Source organism: Glandiceps talaboti, chromosome 2, assembly GCF_964340395.1.
Source record: "Glandiceps talaboti chromosome 2, keGlaTala1.1, whole genome shotgun sequence".
Lineage (NCBI taxonomy): Eukaryota > Metazoa > Hemichordata > Enteropneusta > Spengelidae > Glandiceps > Glandiceps talaboti.
In genome coordinates this window covers 33,660,891-33,680,484 of record NC_135550.1, presented here as the reverse complement: position 1 = coordinate 33,680,484, position 19,594 = coordinate 33,660,891, and the positions used below count along the sequence as shown (strand labels likewise).

At 35.7% G+C, this 19,594-nt stretch overlaps 1 protein-coding gene across 1 annotated transcript; it reads right to left on the bottom strand.

Annotated features, from left to right (window-relative positions):
* Nucleotides 1–1,223: 1,223 nt before the first annotated feature.
* On the bottom strand, nucleotides 1,224–15,642 carry LOC144453368 (TNF receptor-associated factor 3-like). Its single transcript, XM_078144645.1, has 8 exons — nucleotides 15,392–15,642; nucleotides 14,844–15,180; nucleotides 11,260–11,337; nucleotides 9,608–9,682; nucleotides 4,170–4,445; nucleotides 3,617–3,824; nucleotides 2,888–3,231; nucleotides 1,224–1,788 (listed from the first exon to the last, which is right to left on the bottom strand). The coding sequence occupies exons 1-8, from the start codon at nucleotides 15,604–15,606 to the stop codon at nucleotides 1,561–1,563; spliced, it is 1,761 nt and encodes a 586-aa protein (XP_078000771.1). The 5' UTR covers nucleotides 15,607–15,642; the 3' UTR covers nucleotides 1,224–1,560.
* Nucleotides 15,643–19,594: the final 3,952 nt, after the last annotated feature.

The following is a 19,594-nucleotide window of genomic DNA, read 5'->3' as shown; positions in this document are numbered from 1 at the left end:
TTACTTGATTCAATGTTTGTAGTATTAAGTCTTTGAAAGCATACTATCATTTAATAGATTAGAGAAAACAAGATTCACAAATGACCAAATCTCTATGCCATTCAGCTTGTCCTCAAGATATGCACTGGTCACACTGCAAACAATCCATGACTGACAGATACACATGGTGACATTCAATACTTCACACAGTATAATAGACATTTTACCAAAGGGAGGCAGTTCCAAAGTTCAGTAACTACCAGTACAACCCTCAGCAAATCTCGATATTGGAAGCAAAAGTGTTGATCACAAATCTCACATGTATGACTATTTCAAAAGAGTTTGCGACTATAAATAATTGATAAACTTTGGGGAAATGTGTGTATTTTAAATAGTAAACACTTGTTATATATGGCTAGAACTGCACACATAATGGTTAACATTCCTACAAAATATACAGCCACTTTCTCATTACACTGAATATCAATATATAGCAAACTTTTCCTGTAGCCAGCAACCTAAAATTTTGGTCAGAATTTTGTGATCAACACTTGGAAACCAAGGGGTGTACACTCACTATCGCAGTTTTCGGACAGACTCTGCTTTTGGACAGAAATTAACTCGTCTCGCAATGGTCGCCATTTGCTCGAGCACTATCATATTATTATGCCCTCACACATTCATATGAAATATCAGGTAATACTTAATCTCATTAATAGTTTTCTCCCAGTGCTCAGTTCAAACAAGATGACATTTTTCATGAAATCTGGGGTGTTTTTAGACGAAACATGGAAGGTATCAGGTGTAAAGAAGTGTCTCAGATATTGGCTAGTGCCCATGCTGGTACGTCCAAGACACAGACTGCCAAGTTGTGCCATGAACTGTGATCAAACCCCTGGACTGAATTAGGAAGTAGGACAGTGTTCATGATAATTTCTTTACAAATAAATTAAATTTAGAGTAAAGATGATTAAAATATCATAACATCAATGTTGTTGCCCTGTATTTAAATCAAAAGGTGTGGCGAAAATCATAATTTACAAGACAAATATGTAAATCGGCATGGGCATTCATGTCCTCGAGGTAGGGTTATAAATTCGGGGACTACATCATACACAAAACTACTTCTGACTTTAAACCCTGTTGAAAGAGACCCCAAGGAAAATGTCTGAACAACAGTAACGAGTGTTACATTTTTGTAACATTTATACAATAGTAATCGTTGAATAACATTACCTTGTCCGAAAACTGCAACAGTGAGTGTATAGCATAAATAAACCTAACATTGATGTTTCGGTAACAACTTTTGCTAACATAGCATACATCTTGATTTTCATTTCTTTTCTTTTGTAGGAATAGTTGAACATTATAAGTATGAGATAGTAATATAATAATGTATTGCTATAATGTGGTCTCATCAGTGGGTTGAACTGTGAACATGGAACATGCAGGGTGACTGATATTCCAGTTTACAGCATTGCTGATTGCAATATAGCTTAGCTTGGGGATTTGGTTTCACAACTACACAATATCAGATTTGCTTGGGGGTGGAATGTCTTGCATGAAAACACTCCACCCCCTTCATGGTCCATAGAGGTCTGAAGTATCCACAATTACTTTTATGAAAAGTGTATCATTTTTTACATATGTTGGTGTTTCCAGTACAGACTGTGACACAAACAGTGGACAACCAGATGCAATGTTCATGTCAGAGGTTGGTCTTTTGAAGCTGCTGCTGGTTGGGTCTGGTCTGAAGGTATCAGACAAATTACGGCGCCCCGTGTCTTGATCCATGAGGACAAGCGTTACCTGAATAAAAAAGAAAGTATGTATATGTTATTGGTGCTTGATATTTCATCAAAAGGCCACATTTATTGAACTTCTCAAATCTAAACAAGTAGCAATTTTCTTTCATGAGGTCCATAAATGTACCTTCTATTTACTATCAATGTTCAAATATAACAGGCCTTCATTTCAAGACAAAGTCACAGTTATTGTGCAAATATGAATGGTGTCTCTAGATACAAGGCTTCATAATTTATTGACCAATTTGCTATTTGACCTTGAATATGGAGATCAAAGGCAAATGTCAAGATATGAAAAGAAAGCTGACCTTTGGGGGTATAAACATTTAAATGGAGTCTTTGTTTATTCAACTTCTTTAGTTACATAGGAGGAAAAATTTTGGTCATTTCACCTTGAAAATGTTTATCAAGATCAAAAGTCAATGACAGGTCATCGTTGATAATGTGAGGGGTAGGCACTTGAAGAGTGTCCATATGCATCAAACTTTTGGAGGTAACAGACAAAATGAATTTGTTTATCACAAACATAGCCACCATTTTTCAATATCAGGTGAAGGTCAAGAAATTAAGTGACGTGTATATGCCTCATATAGTATAAACCATGACAGGATTAATACATCATCATCACTTGAAATGTTTGATTCAAAAAGCTATCAATATAACTCAAATTTGGCCATTTAACCTTGAAGAAGTCTTTCAAAGTCAAAGGTTACGGTCTTAAAAGAAAGCTCATATTTCAAAATATGGGTGTAGGCACTTGAATGGGAATCGCCGCTATGTATTATACACCCAAAGTTATCACGCATATTGTGGAAACAACAAATATGGCTGCCATCCGGCCATATTTGATTCGACCAAAAATATAAAGTGACATGTATATGTCTCACATAGTATGTTACCTTTACGCCACGTTTGGTTGCAATCAGTTTTTGCATGCCATATGAGGGTCAATGCATGCGCAGACACATGGACGGATGCACAGATGGAACCCAACGCATAAATCCCCTCCAGGCAGTGCCCGTTCTGGACTAAAAATGTTCAGACACATATATCTTTATCTGATAGAGTATCTTCAGTGCTGTGATCATTTGCTCTCTACTTACCTTCTGTCTATAAGGCCATGTCAACAGTTGATCATAGTCACCCCTCATGACTACAAAGAAGAGTGACATGTGGGTTCCTTTACCCATGCCATCACCATTCAGATAGACTCTGGCACACATCTTATATCCATATTTGCTGGTATAGAATGGCTGACTGTACAGAGACAGAGTCTTTCCAATCACAGCTTCATGTTTACGTCTGGCAAAGTCTTTGATCTTCCAAATCAACACACCATCATAGCAAGCTGTTTCAAGAACCTGGAAACGTAGATCTTGCTCTGCCAGTCTTACATCATGCATGCCTAATTGAGTACCAATCTGAGACAGTGTTTTTCTGATCTCCTCTGAAATAGTGATACACAAAGAATAAAAGCATGCAATTGCCGACAAAGAAATATCCATATTTGGTTTTCTCAAAGAAGTAAAAAAAAAAACTGGTGTATAAATCACTTTCCTATTAATGTACTCAATGATCTACTGCTTGCTTAGTAGATTGCATAATTGTAAGGAAGAGCTTTTAGATTGAACTAAAAAAGTTGGTTAAAAAAAACTAAATTGCAATGTTAATAGTATAGGAAAATATTTGTTCATAAAGTCATTACAAATGCTGATTACAAACTTTCACAATTCAGTTTATGCAATTTGAATACAACTATATTTTGACTTTGGGGTTTATATTGAGAAAGCATGGGTAGCCACTATGAGCCATAAAATCACAGTAAATCTTACCAATATCAGCTGTATGAGCACCACCACTCGATGATCTTTCAGCTGGTTGCTCATATTCCAATCTTTCAACTCTCTGTTCTACTCTGCGACAAGTTTCCTGCACAGCCAAGTGTAGCTTCTTACATTCCTCAATATCATCTTTCCTTGCTGTCTTAGTCATATCATGCTCCATTCTCATCATTTTATCATTCTGCACAGCCACAATTTTCTAGAGAAGTAAAGACAGAGAAATAGGTAAATGCAATACCAACATGTGAATTATGTACCTCAGTCTTATATTTGCTACCTTCTTTTCTTCTACTGGTGTCTTACTGTATTAGCTTTACCTTACAAATCATATCAATATACAAGTTCAGATGTTCTATGTAAGCAAAGCATCTATGTCTTTTCAATGCATAAACTGTAGTTATGTTCAGTCATTCAAACCATCTTTACACAGTAAACATTTCTCAACTTTGGAGAAAAAACTATACTCTCTGCTGTATTTGGCAAAAGGCAAAATGATGAAAAATGCAAATCTTAATCATTAATTTGGGGGGAAAAAGGTACTTACATGAGAGTCTCTGACTTTTTCATCTAATTTGTTACTTTGAGTCTCCAACTTTGTTACTTTCTCTTCCAGATATGCAACTTTCTGTTTGGTTTGATCAAGTTCTTCTGATTGCTGTTTGAATCTATTTTCAACTATACCCTTCTGATTCTCCATTTCTGTATAACGTCTTTCCAGTTGGGCATACTTGAATTCCAGTTTAGAATGGCTATTTTTCACCATAATCAAATGTTCCCCAGCTGAATGTGACATATGATCCTGGACCTTAAAGCAAGTACCCTGTAAACAGAATTAAAGTCTACACTGTCATTTTCATGCAAACACAATAAAGGGTAATTATATCTGTCGAGACACAGAAGACATAGTAGCTGTAATTAAAAGCCATTTTTGAGTGACAACCAAAGTTACTACAATACAATTCATCTATCTAGAGTTTCTTTTTCAGTCTGTATCATAAATGTCAACAAAAAGGATAAAGTAATACCAAAAATCTTTAATTTTGCCTACCTTTGGGATGAAAAACTAAAAGTATTCGAAGGGTGTCATTTCATTGTTTCTTTCAATAGCATTTACCTTCCTATGCTGATACAATGTAGGTGGCTCACTTCTCATAGCATAAATAGGCTAAATATAGGCCTAAACATCAATACCTTTCTGAGAAGCAAGGAGAGGTTCCAGCGATACACAAGTAAGCTCTGCTTTCAATATGCATATTAATGCCAATTTTGGTATTAACTATGAAAAGTTAATATATGCTAGAAGCACCATCTAAGGAGTGCAATGTGAGCAGTATAAACCAACTTATGGTTACAATTACAATGTATACCAAGAAGGGTTGAGCTCTCTGGAACTTATAATAAACTATAAATACACATATAACTACAGAGTTTCAATAACACAATAACTCACCACTTCTTGTAGCTTACCTCCAGATGCAACAACAGAGTCTCTTAACTTTTATAGTTCTCTCAATATAAACTATGTTTGTTTTGTTTGTTTGTTTGTTTGACTTTATTTAAACTCGATAATTTGTTGAGCCAAAGGCTCTTCTAACACAATGTCGAGTAAGGGAAATTTACATTATTTACATTAACATATACAAAAAAATAAATGATGACAAATTACTAAGTGGGTAAAATAAAATAATAATATTAATAATAATGACTGACACACGAGTGTAGCACAACAGAAAAAAAATTACATTTGATTTAAAAAGTGAGATTTACATTTCATTTTAAAAGAATTCAAACTAGTTGATGTTCTAAGGTCCTTCAGGAGACTATTCCAGATTTTAACTCCATTAAAAACAAAACTTTTCTTAAAAATCTGTGGAGAATGTTTAGGTATGTACAAATCATTCCTAGATGTTGATCTCGTACGATAACTATGTACACTCTCAACAGGTTTGAATATATTTAGATAGTCTGGCGCTAAATTATTTAATACTTTATACATTAAAACTGACTGATTATAAGCAACTTTTTGGCTAAAAGTAAGCCACTTCAAATGATTTAAAAGAGGTGCACTCGGTGTATTATAAGCAGAGTCTGTCAGAGTTCTTGCACTATATTTTTGCGGTCTTTCTATCCGATTTAAAAGAACAGTAGAGCAATTGCCCCATACGGTTGAACAATAATCGAAATGTGGTAAGATAAAACTATTATAAAAAGTCAATCTACTTTTCATCGTTAAAAATGGTTTTATCCGTTTGAAAAAAGCTTAAAAGCTTAAAAGATACCTTCCTAGTCAAAGAGCTAATCTGTTTTTCCCAATTAAGGAGGTCATCAATGGTTATGCCCAATAGTGTATCTTGTGACATGCATTTCAGTTGGTCATGTCCACACATAATTTTAATGCCTTTACCTTGTCTTAACTTTCTCTGTGAAGATCAAATGAGCATAACTTTGGTCTTTTGGGAATTTATACACATTTTGTTGACATCACACCAATTCACAATAGAATTCATGACATTATTCAAATTGGTCTCAATAAGTTGTGTGTCAGGACTTATTACCTGTGCTGCTGTATCATCAGCATACATATACATACACCCAATTCATTTAAAGGTGGTATTAGTTTACCAGAATTGCTGAATATATTACTATTCAGTTTGATAATCTCAGAAGTGACATTTACAAAGAAATTGTTGAAAGCATTGGCAATTTCTTTGTTATCAGGTATTTCATAACCACCATTGTGATAAAAGTTGGGTTGGGAGTTTTAGTTTGAGGAAAAAGGTGATTAAAATATTTTACATCCACCATTGGTGATAAGTTTTAGTTTGAGGAACAAGGTGTTTAAAATATTTCCAGAAGTCAAGATTTATAATAGTTTTTTCTAACATACTATTGTAAAAGTTGCGTTTCAGTTGTCTGATTAAGTTTGTAACTTTGTTACGCCATTTTTTTATATAATTCATTTAGGTTATCAACATAATATTTCACATCCAAAGTTTTTACTTCAAATCTAGGGCATTTCACTACTCATGAAGGCTTGGCAACTGAAGATGTCTTCGTTAAATTTGGTATAATACACTCATCTCTCGTGAGACTGCAAAACTTAATGAAATAACTCAGAGTTTGTCTCTATCTGAGGAAGTCTATGTGACTAGCATTGCAGTCTTTAGTGTAAATTCATTACTTTATCATGTTCAGGCAAGAACAGGGATGCAAAAACTTGAAAACAACAGTAACGTTCCATGTAGTAGGATAATGTGGCAATGGTGGACGCACCCTGAAAAAGCCCTTAAAGAGGCTTGACACTAAAGAGTGATTCATTACTAACCTTTAGATGCACCGACAAAATGGCAGACCTGTAACCATTAACTGTACTGTATGCCAGCTTGTGTACTGTGAACAGTTCTGTATGAAATTTATAAATTCCTCTACATGGCATGAAAGTGGATCTGAATTCCATCGTAGACACCAGCTAACAAATCTATCCCACTTGCAGTCATACAACTTGGATGATCTGGGACACACTCTAATGAGAATGTATGTAGCCTGTTGCGAAAGTCCCTGCTCTCTGTACAATGTCCTGACAGCTGCCACATGGCTAGAGGGTTTAGATCGAACTTGGGTGGCTTGCCCATGTGTGCAGTTCTATCAACAGATTGCACCGAGTTGGAAGCAATACTGGATTCTGGCATGAAAGTTGGAGAAGAAATGGGTACCAGGGTGATGTTTTTCCACACTGGAGTAATTAACAGTGTCCTTGTCTTGTCCGTGACTTCCTTCTTGAGATGAAAAAGGAACATGAACAGCTTTTCATTTCCCAAGCTATGGAGAAAACATTGATTGCTGTTTCTTGTGGAGCCATTTTCCAAGAAATGTACTGAGGCACAGTTGAGTTGAATTACGACTGGCAAACAGGTCGATTTCTGGCCAGTAACACTTGTGGAATATTTGTCTGAAAATTACAGGGTTTAGCTGATAATCATGGTTGTCTAGAAAACTTCTGGACTGATGGTCTGCTAACAGGTTGGCAATTCCTGGTAAGTGTTCCACTGAGAGGGAGATGTTCAGATGATATGCTACCCCGGACGTATAGTCTAGCTGGAGCTTGATTACCAAGCCTCTGTGATCTTAAACAAACGATTGGATGGCTAAGAATGCTGCTTTCAGTTCTAGTACATTGAAATGCAGGGCTTTTTCTTTTATTGACCACCTACCTTGTGCAGTTTCCTGGCCACTCACTGCTCCCCATCCTGTAGAGAGGTATCTGACTGAATAATCAAGTCTGGTTGTGGAGAGTGTAGAGGCCTGCCGTTGTACCCTGGTGCCTGTTGAATCCACCATATGAGGTCTGTTTTGGCAGTTTGAGATAGACTGACCTGACCTTCCCATGATGCACTAGGTTGTGAATTAACTGTCTCTGTAGGTGTCTGTAGTCGCTGGCTGCAATTGACATTGATCTTTAGGAAATCAAACCTAACATTCTTGCAAGTTGTCTTAGAAATACATTTCCCCTGCTTAGCAGTTGGCTTCCAAAGTTTACAATGGTCTGAAGTTCTTCTTGTGGCAGCTATACTGTCATGAAAGTTGTGTTGTAAGTTCTGCCCAAGTGAGTTAGAACTTGTGTTGGTACAAGCTGGGATTTTCAAATGTTTGGAATAAATCCTAGGCAATGAAATTGTGTGCGTCAAATTGGCTGAGAGGGCACACTGCAAATACAGGTGTGGGCTGAATGACAGTATTCGGCACACCTCATAGCTGCGAGACCAACTGTGTTTGCGAGAAGAACTGAGCCAATTGACTGTCAGTTGTATAATTGTCCAGCATGCTGCTAACTGAGATTCTGTTGGCTGTATTACTCATTTGGAAATCGACAATACCAGAACTGTTAGAAGACTTGCACTGGTCTCCCAGCCGAGTTACAGTTGCAGAAGACTGACTTGCTAGACTTCATCTTTGACTTTTTAGTGTCTGACATACTGAAGTATGCTCAACAACAGTGTTAGTGCTGTTGTCGACACAGCATGAAGAAAGGTATCGATGTATAGGCTTAAATTTAGCCTATTTATGCTATGAGAAGTGCGCCACCTATCAGCATAGGAAGGTAAATGCTATTGTTAGAAACAACGGAATGACACCGATGAATACTTTAGCCTATTTATGCTATGAGAAGTGAGCCACCTATCAGCATAGGAAGGTAAATGCTATTGCACGAAACAAAACAATGACACCGATGAATACTTCCCGACACTCCATCTCAGACTCAAATATGTGCGATTTCTGTTTTAAAATTTAAAGTCTACGTAAAAACTTGATAATTTATTTTGTGATACAATAACATTAAAAGCAGAGATTTTCTGAGTGGAACTTGATCATTGGGCATGAGATTACATAACACATAGAGGAATGAAAAAGTTGTCATATGAAAGAAAAATGATAAAACAACTGCAAAGTTACAGCTACTGTGGCACACTGACATAAAGTATGCTGATGTCCAGCAGAAAAGAAAGACAATACATTGGAAGTACAAGTACCTCATACCTTTACTTTACTTTAGAGACGATGGCAGTTTGTTGGGAAAGAGATGGTAAACAAGATCCAAAACTTTCTATCATCTAACCACCACTATGTAATCGGGAAAACCTACTGCTTTCAATTTGCAATTGTTTGATTATTGAAGAATTACTCAGTTGGACATTATGATTCATTAAACCACATTATCCTGGTACATACATACATACTTTAAATTAAAAGACACATCAAAGCTGTCCTAAGAACTTTCCTTCTATATCTGTCAACTTTTTACATATGTTTATTTAAGATATTTTGAAAATTGAAATTAAGGCGGCAACTTTCTATGAAATTGCTTCCAAATTTCTGTTGAACAAGCCAAAAAATGGGGTAGATATAATAAACAATTATTCAAAAATACCAAATCAAGAATTCTTTTTGCCATTTTTGCATCTTATGTCAGCCTCCTCAACTTACCCTAAATTCACATCCATATTCACTGAAACTACAAACATCCTGTTGTAAGGGACATTTTTGTAGATGATGTTCAAGCTGAGAAGGTACAAGAAAAACAAATTTCACATTTAATATGCCAAGTTCACTCAAATATTTAGTAGAAATGTTCTACACTGATAAAGCCGGGTATTATTACATGTATATGTATAAAGTATTAGTGCAATTCAATTTAATTTTATATTGATATAATAAAAGTAATTAGAATAGTAATTGCTTATATTTATGCTACAGATATTAGTTTATTAAGTTTATGAACATGTTCAAAAATCTGAATCAAGCCTAGATCTGTGTATCAATCCTGGCATATGCATCTGAAAAAACTTCCATGTACTTGCAGAAGTTTGATGTCTCCTTTTAAGACAACATCCTATTCATTTGAAAGTGAATGGTACTGTACAATTATTGTAATATAAATATAACATACTTGAAAGTTACATCATAGAATCCTCCATTGTCTAAGGTTACATAACATCAAAAATATTATTCAAAATGTAAAATGACCCACAAAAAAAAATATTTCACTAACAACAAACACAAATCAATACTGTATGGAATTTCTGGGGCGAATAACTGACGAATAAGTTGCGCAAACTAAATGCAAGTGCTTAGTTATGAAGATATATCCATACACCTTCCTTAGACACAGAGCATACACAGTTGTGCACAACTGACATTGAAATCCATGCTGTTGTTTTGTAAAGAAGGTATTCCTTTTAGTATGTAGATCTACCACATAGTTTTGAAGTTTTATTTTTTTATCAAAACTCACAAGTAATATGCATATCAATGATTGCATAAACATCTTTTTATCAAATAAAAATAATTTTGGAGGGTGGCTGCTTCATGGTGTATGGGTTTTGATTAAAAAAATATAAATGCCAAATTGAAGGTGGATTTTGTTATTCATTTGATACTGGAAAATGAAAATTATGAAAATGAATTTTGAAAATAAATAAACATACTGATCACTCAATTGTGTACAACCTCTACATGAAATGGTTTCTCTCAAGACAGAAGAATTGCACTTGTAACTTGACTCATGTGGCGACTCCATTAAAACTGTTTTCAAAGTGACTGCATGTCTTGTTAACTAACGACTGAATTCCCTGTCTATCTGGCAAAATTGGTAACTGAGTGTACTGGTTTCTAATGTCATCACGATAAGTAAATCCCCTCTAAAATAGACCTCAAAATAACATCCTCACACACATATTTCACTGATCTGATCACTTTCATATGAACCAAATTTCATCTACACACCCTAAGTAAAGTCCCCATCAAATATGAGGACAATTGGTCTGGGAGTTTTTAACTTTGAGTGGTTCTCACACACACGCACACTCGCACGCACGCACACACGCACGCACACGCACACGCACCCACCCACACACACACACACACACATACACACACACATTTGACCTTGCCTATAGCACTACTGAACCTTAGTTGAGTTGTGCTTAAAAAAATATCTCATGCTGATATATAGTAACATTACTTTTTGTAATTGTATGCCTTCAATTGACAAAACTAATATCATATTCACAGCACCTTTTATTTTAATTAAATACTTGTAAACACCCTTTTACTATTACTTTACCTAGCAGCCTTACCTCTCCTCTTTTCATATTGTCATTACCACATTCATTGGGACACGACACTGGAGCCATATCACAGGTCTTTATGTGTTGCTGTGGGATATAAAAGATAAAATACAATAAAATAACATTATTTCTATGTATGATTTTTTTAAATTAAACACTGTTTAAAGTTTAAAGTTTAAAGTTTATTTTTTTTCTATTTATTAATATTCAAATGCGCTGTACATAAAATAGATTTAAAAGCATGGTAAAACAATATAATAAAGCTAAAAACAACAAATTGTTTACAATAATTACGAAAAGGCTAAAATGACTACTTAGTAAAAGACACGTGGTAATACATCAATACAGTTTATAATATTGTTTAAACAGATATGTTTTAAGTTCACCTTTAAAAAGTTCAATATCAGTGATCAGCTTTAGTTCTCCAGGAATTGAGTTCCATAGCTTTGGGCCACAAACGATAAGCACTTTGTCATTTAGTGTATTATATGATCGAGGTACAAGATTTTGACTACAGTCGTTACGTAAATTGTAACGAGAATTGTTGGTACGTGTGAACGAATCCTGGATATACAAGGGTCCGTTACCATTCAAAGCCTTAAAAACTAGTAAAATTACTTTAAAATCAACTCTTGCCTTGACAGGCAGCCAGTGAAGCTTGATAAATATTGTTTTATATAAACATTTAAATATTTGCAAAAACTAAATTTGGAAAATGTCCAATGAAACTGCAGATTTGACATACAGACAATAATATTTGTGATTGTTCTAATAAACTTTGTTCTGGCAAAATATCAACAAAGAGCCCTAAATAGACATAACAATTTCAGCTTCTCCAACAAAAGGTTTCAGTGCCTTTGAACTGGTTTTGGTTGTTGAGAAGGTACCTGGTTCTCTGATAAAAACCAACAGAAGCCATCAACACTGCTCTTGTTGAGCTACATCTACTATCACACAACTCTTCTGTATACTGAAAGCATGTAGTTCACTGCACCTTAATCCTGTTGCTAAGGTAATAAGAACAAGTCTTCATAGAAGACATAGACCCCCCCCCCCACCCCTTTAATGTGACTGAATGGAGACATGATTTAAAGTAATTGTAGCATCAAATAAATACTACAAAGTGTCTGTGATAATGAAAGAAATTGCTGAATTTCAGTACCTGAACCTGAAGTTCCAGGTCTAGGTCAAAGGTCAATGTCTACAAAGAAAGTTTAAACCTGGCAATATGAGTTAAAAATAGCGCCAATGGCGTTGTAGCACAACTGTACTCTACAGTTTTAAAAATGTTTAGCCACATGGTCAGTCATGCTAGGTATAGGTGGTCATTTGCTGAATGAATATCCACTTGAGTTAGCAACACTGCTGTTATCCTTGTAATACATATAATCATTTGTCTGTTGGTATGGGTGTGGTCATGTTGCTAGACATATTTGCATACATTTTCTCAATGTTCATTTGCCTGTCTATGAATCCCTATTGTTATCTTTGCAATATACGTGATTATTTGAATGTTGCTATGGTCAAGGTTTTGTTGCTAGGCACATTTGCATACAGTTTTTGAATGTTTATTCATTTGTTTATAAATCCGTGTTGTTACCTTTGCAATATATGTGATCACTTGGGCTGGTGCTATGGGTGTGGGCGTGTTGCTAGGCATATTTGCATATATTTTTTGAATGTTTATTCATTTGTCTATCAATTCCTGTTATCATCGCAATATACATTGGCTGTTTCTATGGACGTGGTCTTGTTGCTAGGCAATTCACATACATTTTTTTGAATCACACACTGGTGGTAAGATCATTTTGATTTGAACAATTTCCCAACTAGACACCCAAGGTAATACACCCACCAATGTATCATGCAGGAAATTTAACCTGCCAAACACAGTATGGTCATAGAGGTCTTGATATGACACTTTCCCCATAAAATGTGTGACTTCTCATTCTTTGTACAAACTGTTTTTTGGAATGCCTAAGGACTGTGCATTTAAATGAACCTGTTTTAATCATAGTGTCTAAGATTTAATTCAGCTGCGCTAAAACAGGTTTCCAAGCAACCTCAAACAGATGTTAATCTTTACGCCATTGACAATGACATGTGAAGTACACCATAAAAGATTTAATGATTTCATTGCATCAATAAAACATGAAACTTTCATTTCCAGGCTCACAGAAAGCATCTTGGAGTACAACAAATGACATATTTCAATGCAAAATGCACATCTCTGATGCAATCATTTTCATTTGAACAATTTCCCAACTAGACACCCAAGGTAATGGACCCACCAAATATCATGGAAATTGGTTCATCGGTTTTTGACTTTAAGTTGTTTACACACACACACACACACACACACACACACACACACACACACACACACACACACACACACACACACACACACACACACACACACACAAGCACACCGACAGACAGACAGACAGACAGACAGACAGACAGACAGACAGACGCCGGGCGATCCCTATAGCACTACTGAACCTCAGTTCAGTTGTGCTAAAAATCATGATTGTTCACTACAAATAAGGCTGCCATTCAGTAAAATGTTATACGAGTACCAAAAGTTCTGCATTATCTATAGACATGATCTAAAAGACATTAGCCACACATAATTGCTACAAAAGTATCTGCAATATGTAAGCAATAGCTTAATTTTGGTGGTCTATGAATAGTGTCTCATGATCGAAGTTGTTTACAGTGATTGTTTATTGGGGTCAAATGGAGTGTCTGTGTATTACAGTTTTTGAGTTATGCAGTAAATATTGATTTTGAACTACAAATATGGCTGCCTTCATTAAAAGTGACATGAGCTCCAAAACTAATGCTTGTGTATTAATAATAATAATGTTGGGTTCTTATATAGCGCTTTCCCACACTGTGCTCAAAGCGCTTTACAATTATTACCCCTGGCTCAGATCAGAACGGCACAACGGCCCTATAGTCTTCCTCAACTCCCCGGGGAGCATACAATCCATTGCAGCCATTTTAAGCGCATAGGATTAAAGCCTTCACATTGCAACCTACATCTTACCAGGTCCCCAATTATACAGCTGGGTTGACTGAAGCACAGTCGTGGTTCAAATCTTGCCTAAGGACTTTAGCCACTCAGAAGGCAGGCAGCAACAGGGCTCGAACCTGCAACCTGTAGATTCTAAACCGGTCACGCTAACCATTCACCCATCATGACTCCACTGTTGTTCATTTTTCTTCAATATTACTTGTAAACATGATTCAAAAGAAATTGGCAATATGGAAATACTACAATGTGTTTGTGATAGGCAGGCATTGACTTGATTTTGATAATTCACCCTGGCACTTTCGTCACAAGACAATTTTCATAGACTCATTGCAGAATACTTGGTTTTCTATTTCACATAAAGTTGCAATATATGCAAATATTGGGTCGTTAGCTCATTCACATTCCAAAAGGTGACGTGATTGACCAACCAAATGCTGCCAGTTTCTTTCTTCCATACATGTGAAAACAAGAAATAAATAAAAGAATTATGGGAGATCAAATGCAACATGGGGAGTTCATCACAGAGTTCTATGAAATGATCACAACTTACATTTAACTCTTCTTTTGGCATTGATGTTCCACAGTATTTGCACTGTACCTCTGCATATAGACATTCTGTGCTTAAGTGTGCCACCAAATGTCTTCTTTCAATTAGTGTGTCACATCCTCTCTTTTTATGGATGCAATCAATTAATGTATAGTCACATTCATTTTGATGTTTCTTAAGATCCTTGAGTTTGACTGTAACTTTACATCCATTCGTTCTTGAATTACAATACACTAACAGTGATTCAATTTCTCTTCTAGCAGCATGGTCTTTAACAATTTCATCTTTATCTATTGGTTCTTTGCAACCATCGACAGGACAGATTGCTTTATCAGATGCACTAAAGGGGAAAAAATAGAACACTTTTATTAGAATACTTCCTGACTAGACAGATTACCATCTAATCATAGACCATAGGGGGAAATGGGTCTATCATCTAATGAGGTGGCATGCTGGTTTAATTAAATCCAAGAATGATAACAAAGAAAGTACTAGGTATATCACAATGAGTTAATTAATATTGTGATTCTCAATCTGTTATATATACTTACTTAATTTTATCAAGACACCCATGGCAGAACCGGTGTCCACATTCTATTGTATGTGGTGACCTCAGTACCTTCTGACAATAAGGACAGATACAGCTTTCAGCTGGTGGGTTCACAAAGTCATCTATGTCATATCCATCCCTGGATGCATTGTAGGAACCTGGTGGTGACGTTGACTTCAGGGAAAGTGGGGATATACTTGGCAACTGTGAAGCCATTAACAATTTCTCAAGACAAGTTCATTAACTATTTACTTCAAAGAATATATCCAATTGCAATTCTATAATGTAAAAGAAGGGGAAAATATAAGTTTTGCAGAAGACACTGATATTCAAATACTTTCAAGTTACTTCCATGTGAATGGTGACATGTTCTTAAAAGAAAGAATAGCGCCAATGACATTGTAGCACAACTGTAGTTTTTAAAATGTTTACCCACATGCTGATCCATGCTAGGTATAGAGGTTCATTTGCTGAATGACTCTCCTGTTGCCTATCCAACCCTGTTGTTATCTTTGCATTATACATAATCATTTCACTATTGCTATGGGCATGGTCATGTTGCTACATGTAGGTATATTTGCATACATTTGTTCACTTGTCTAAGAATCCCTGTTATGAATTTACATTGTAGGTCTCAGAAAGCTTATCCCTACTAGGGATAAGCTTTCTGAGACCTACAATGTAAATTCATACTTTAGCACCTAAAAAAATGCACTAGTGAGTGAACATGATACTAAAAGATTTTGATGGAGGTAAAGTCTAGTATCACAGTATTGACTCATAGTACTAAAATAATAAGACAATGAAGCAGAGCTTAAGAGAAATATATAGACAAACAAATTGATATTTTCAATGTTTAAAGTTTGTGGCTGATGACATTTCCATTTGGCCATAAACCAACATTGGTGGAGGGTCTATGGTTTGGCTGATTGAAAATGAACAATATTAATCTAATGGCAATGATGCTGTTGTTTTTTAAAACCAACAACTGCATAGAGTGTTGACTTTCTTTAAAATGTTTTGTGACATATTGTGAGAGCCGTTGTTAATTACTTCTCGTCCATGTCAGAGAATTAGATGTCATTCAATAAAATAAATTTTGATGGTCAACACTCTTGGAAAATGACCATAATCAATACGAGTACCCCTTGAAAACTGACGAAAAACCCCTCAAAAGCCCTTCAATTTTTTTTTACTCTAAGTGTATGAACCCTGGCCCAGGCAGCTGGTCACAAATGAATCTACCCTGTGCGAGCTTATGGGCTTTGCCTAGTTATGAGATTATAGAATATCATGAACACATCGCAATATTTGATTTATTAGTTTCCTAAACTGTATACTTCTGATAACATGATTCATTACAAAATTCTTCTAATGAACATTACGTAGGCTTGTTGTACATATGACGTGGCTGCGCCATAGCAAGGGAAACCATACATACATACAAGTTTTTTTAGATGAGTTGCTGATACTAAGTCATTAAATAAAACCCTGAGACTCATGAAACTTCATGATTCTTTTACAACTTTATTGCCAATAATAAAATCAGGTTAATAAACCTTCTTTTACGTCATTATCATCGAAATTTAGCAAGTAACTTATATGAACATCAGCTTTTGAGTGGTACACAGTGCTATTTACATGCAATGACTCGGAGTGTGCTTCCATGTGCTCAGAGCAAATGATGTCAAATCAAATCAATTAGCATATTATGGAACAAAAATATTGTGGCTCTGCATGTCATGATACGCCTGCCCTTTTTGAAGTTTTGCATGGGTATTCTATAAATACTAGTATATTTTATTTGAGATGAAATATGTTTACTTTATTGTTAAATGAGCCACTAAAAAGGTGAGTGAGTAGGCTAAAATATCCTGTCACGGCGACAGTAGACACTATGTCAGTTCTCTTGTTTGCAAATGAATAAATGCCATTGACTGAAAGACCCCGAAATTACAACTAATGAGTTGACTACGCCAATGCATTCAAATATAGTAAGCCGATGCTATTTTAACATTAAATTTAAATTCTCAAAAAATCACAGTTCTAGTACAAAATTCAGTCTAATGTTCCCGACATGAAATCTCTTACATGAAAATGAATTCCCAGGTGATATATTATAAAATATTACAGCCTTGATATTATGAGGTTACTAGTATTACCTGATATAACCTCTTCGGTTGTCTTATCACTTATCTTATCATGTTCATGCAGTTTCCATAACGTGACACTATATAGTATTCTTAATACTTTGGTTTGATGGTTGACTTGGTTTGTTTCAGCATTTGCCAACAGTTATGTTAGTATAAACCTTCGAAAAAGAAACTTTAACAAGTTAAGGTGCTGCTGCCACAGGCGCTGATGCCAGAAACACTTGTACCTGGAAAGTTCACATTTGTAGTTTGGTGTTGCACTTGCAGCACAACAAATTTTTTAGCTCGTACTCCATAAACAATTTTTTCGTCTTAAATTGATCAGCAAATTTGTCTTTCTGCTTTTGCCAACGACAATTTTTTTGTTTTTTCTAAAAATGCTTCTGTCCCAGGCCCCCCCCCCCCCCCGAAATCAAATGGTTTACCCCTTAACATACAATTTGTGTACCGTACCTCAGACCACTATATCACATGCGATTGTGCATGACCTTTGTTGAAGCTTGGTCAAGGTCATACGAAGGTTGGGGTCAAAGCTTTATTAACCATTCAGCGTGCTGAAGCTTTGCACTGCTAACCTTCGTCAAAGCACTGGAGTGCCAAGGTTTTTCTAAGCTTTGCACTGCTAACCTTCGTCGAAGCATTGGAGTGCCGATCTTTGTTGAAGCACTGGAGTGCCAATCTTTGTTGAATCTTTGGACTCCTAATCTTTGCTGAAGCTATGGACTGCCAAGGTGAGCTGAAGATCTTGCAATCTTTAACCAGTCTTACACACCAATGGCGTCCATGAACGAGGGCGATGTGGTTTCAATCTTACGATGAAAAAGAACATCAAAGTGTCCTACCCCTTCTTTTTTTTAGCAAATGAGCAAATTGACCAAATTGACCAAATGCTGAGCTCATGGAGGTTGAATTTTCAAATTCCAAGATTCGAATCATTTGATCTCACGATCGCGCGACAAGACAGAGAAGTAAATGTTACGACCGTTGATGGCGCTATTCAATCGGTACACTCTCCACAGCGTCCCCTATATTTTATTTGTATTCCAGCGCGATCAATCGAGTTAAATATATGTATTTCTCTGTGTATTATAATTAGATATTAATTAGCGATTCAAGGTACTGAAATAATTATAAACAAGAACTTGACGGAACTTGTTGATGTTGTCTATATTCACGTTATTCAATATTGTTATAGACACCAGAATTGGTTATAGACACAAGAATTGTTGCCTCATGCCTCTTGGTCTAAACTTCAGAGAAAACATTAATTGAAGCTTTATCGAGAAAAAAAATTTGAACAAGCTTGCCAGTGAACATTTTAATTCAATTTTAAAGTATCTTGGCAAACATTTCACATCTTTAAAAGACTATCATCTCAAATTAGAATTGGGTGAAAATATTTAAGAAAAGTTTAATATCATTATGACAGTAAAAAGGTTGTTGGTGCATCTGATTGTTGGTTGAATGCATGAGTGACCTCTGGGGGTGAGGGCATCCTTGGGGGTAACGGTTTCCCCCTGGCAGATCTGCAGATTTTTTGCTTCTATTAAGGCAATGTTTAGGTTATTCATAGCCTTTGAGGTAATATTTCCAAGCTTTGAATAGCTAACGTAAATGTAAGTTTTAAATGAGTTTCCCATGTCACACAAAAATGGCCCCATAACATTGGTATAGTGGCATTGATATTGCAAGTATAGTAAAGCCACTGGTATGTTAGAGAACTTTAGGTGGTCATACCTAGTGTATAATAGAAACTGGAATCTGATGAGATGTGGTGATTTGTAGTGTCAATAACATGTAGTGTCCAAAATAGAAAGTGTATTAATCCCTTTAACGAGTAGGGAACATTTTAGATTAACTGCTTTTATTAACTATCGATGAAGATTACCATTGCGAAACCTTCATGTTCACTTTTGCCCCAAAGTGCAATATAAGTGAAGCACTGATTGTGAAACAGCAAAGCATTTACATGACATGTTCTGTAACTAGTGTGGTAGCTAGGTAATACATGCATATGTATATTTATAGTTATGCTTGAACTAATAAGTAAC

What these genes read in the sequence shown, in the direction of transcription:
- LOC144453368 (XM_078144645.1), bottom strand. Translation starts at nt 15,606, where the DNA reads ATGGCTTCACAGTTGCCAAGTATATCCCCACTTTCCCTGAAGTCAACG. An exon ending in TGCTCATACAGCTGATATTG is followed by an intron (nt 3,232 to 3,616) that starts GTAAGATTTACT and finishes TCACTATTTCAG; the next exon opens with AGGAGATCAGAAAAACACTG. An exon ending in CATGGCCTTATAGACAGAAG is followed by an intron (nt 1,789 to 2,887) that starts GTAAGTAGAGAG and finishes TTTTTTATTCAG; the next exon opens with GTAACGCTTGTCCTCATGGA.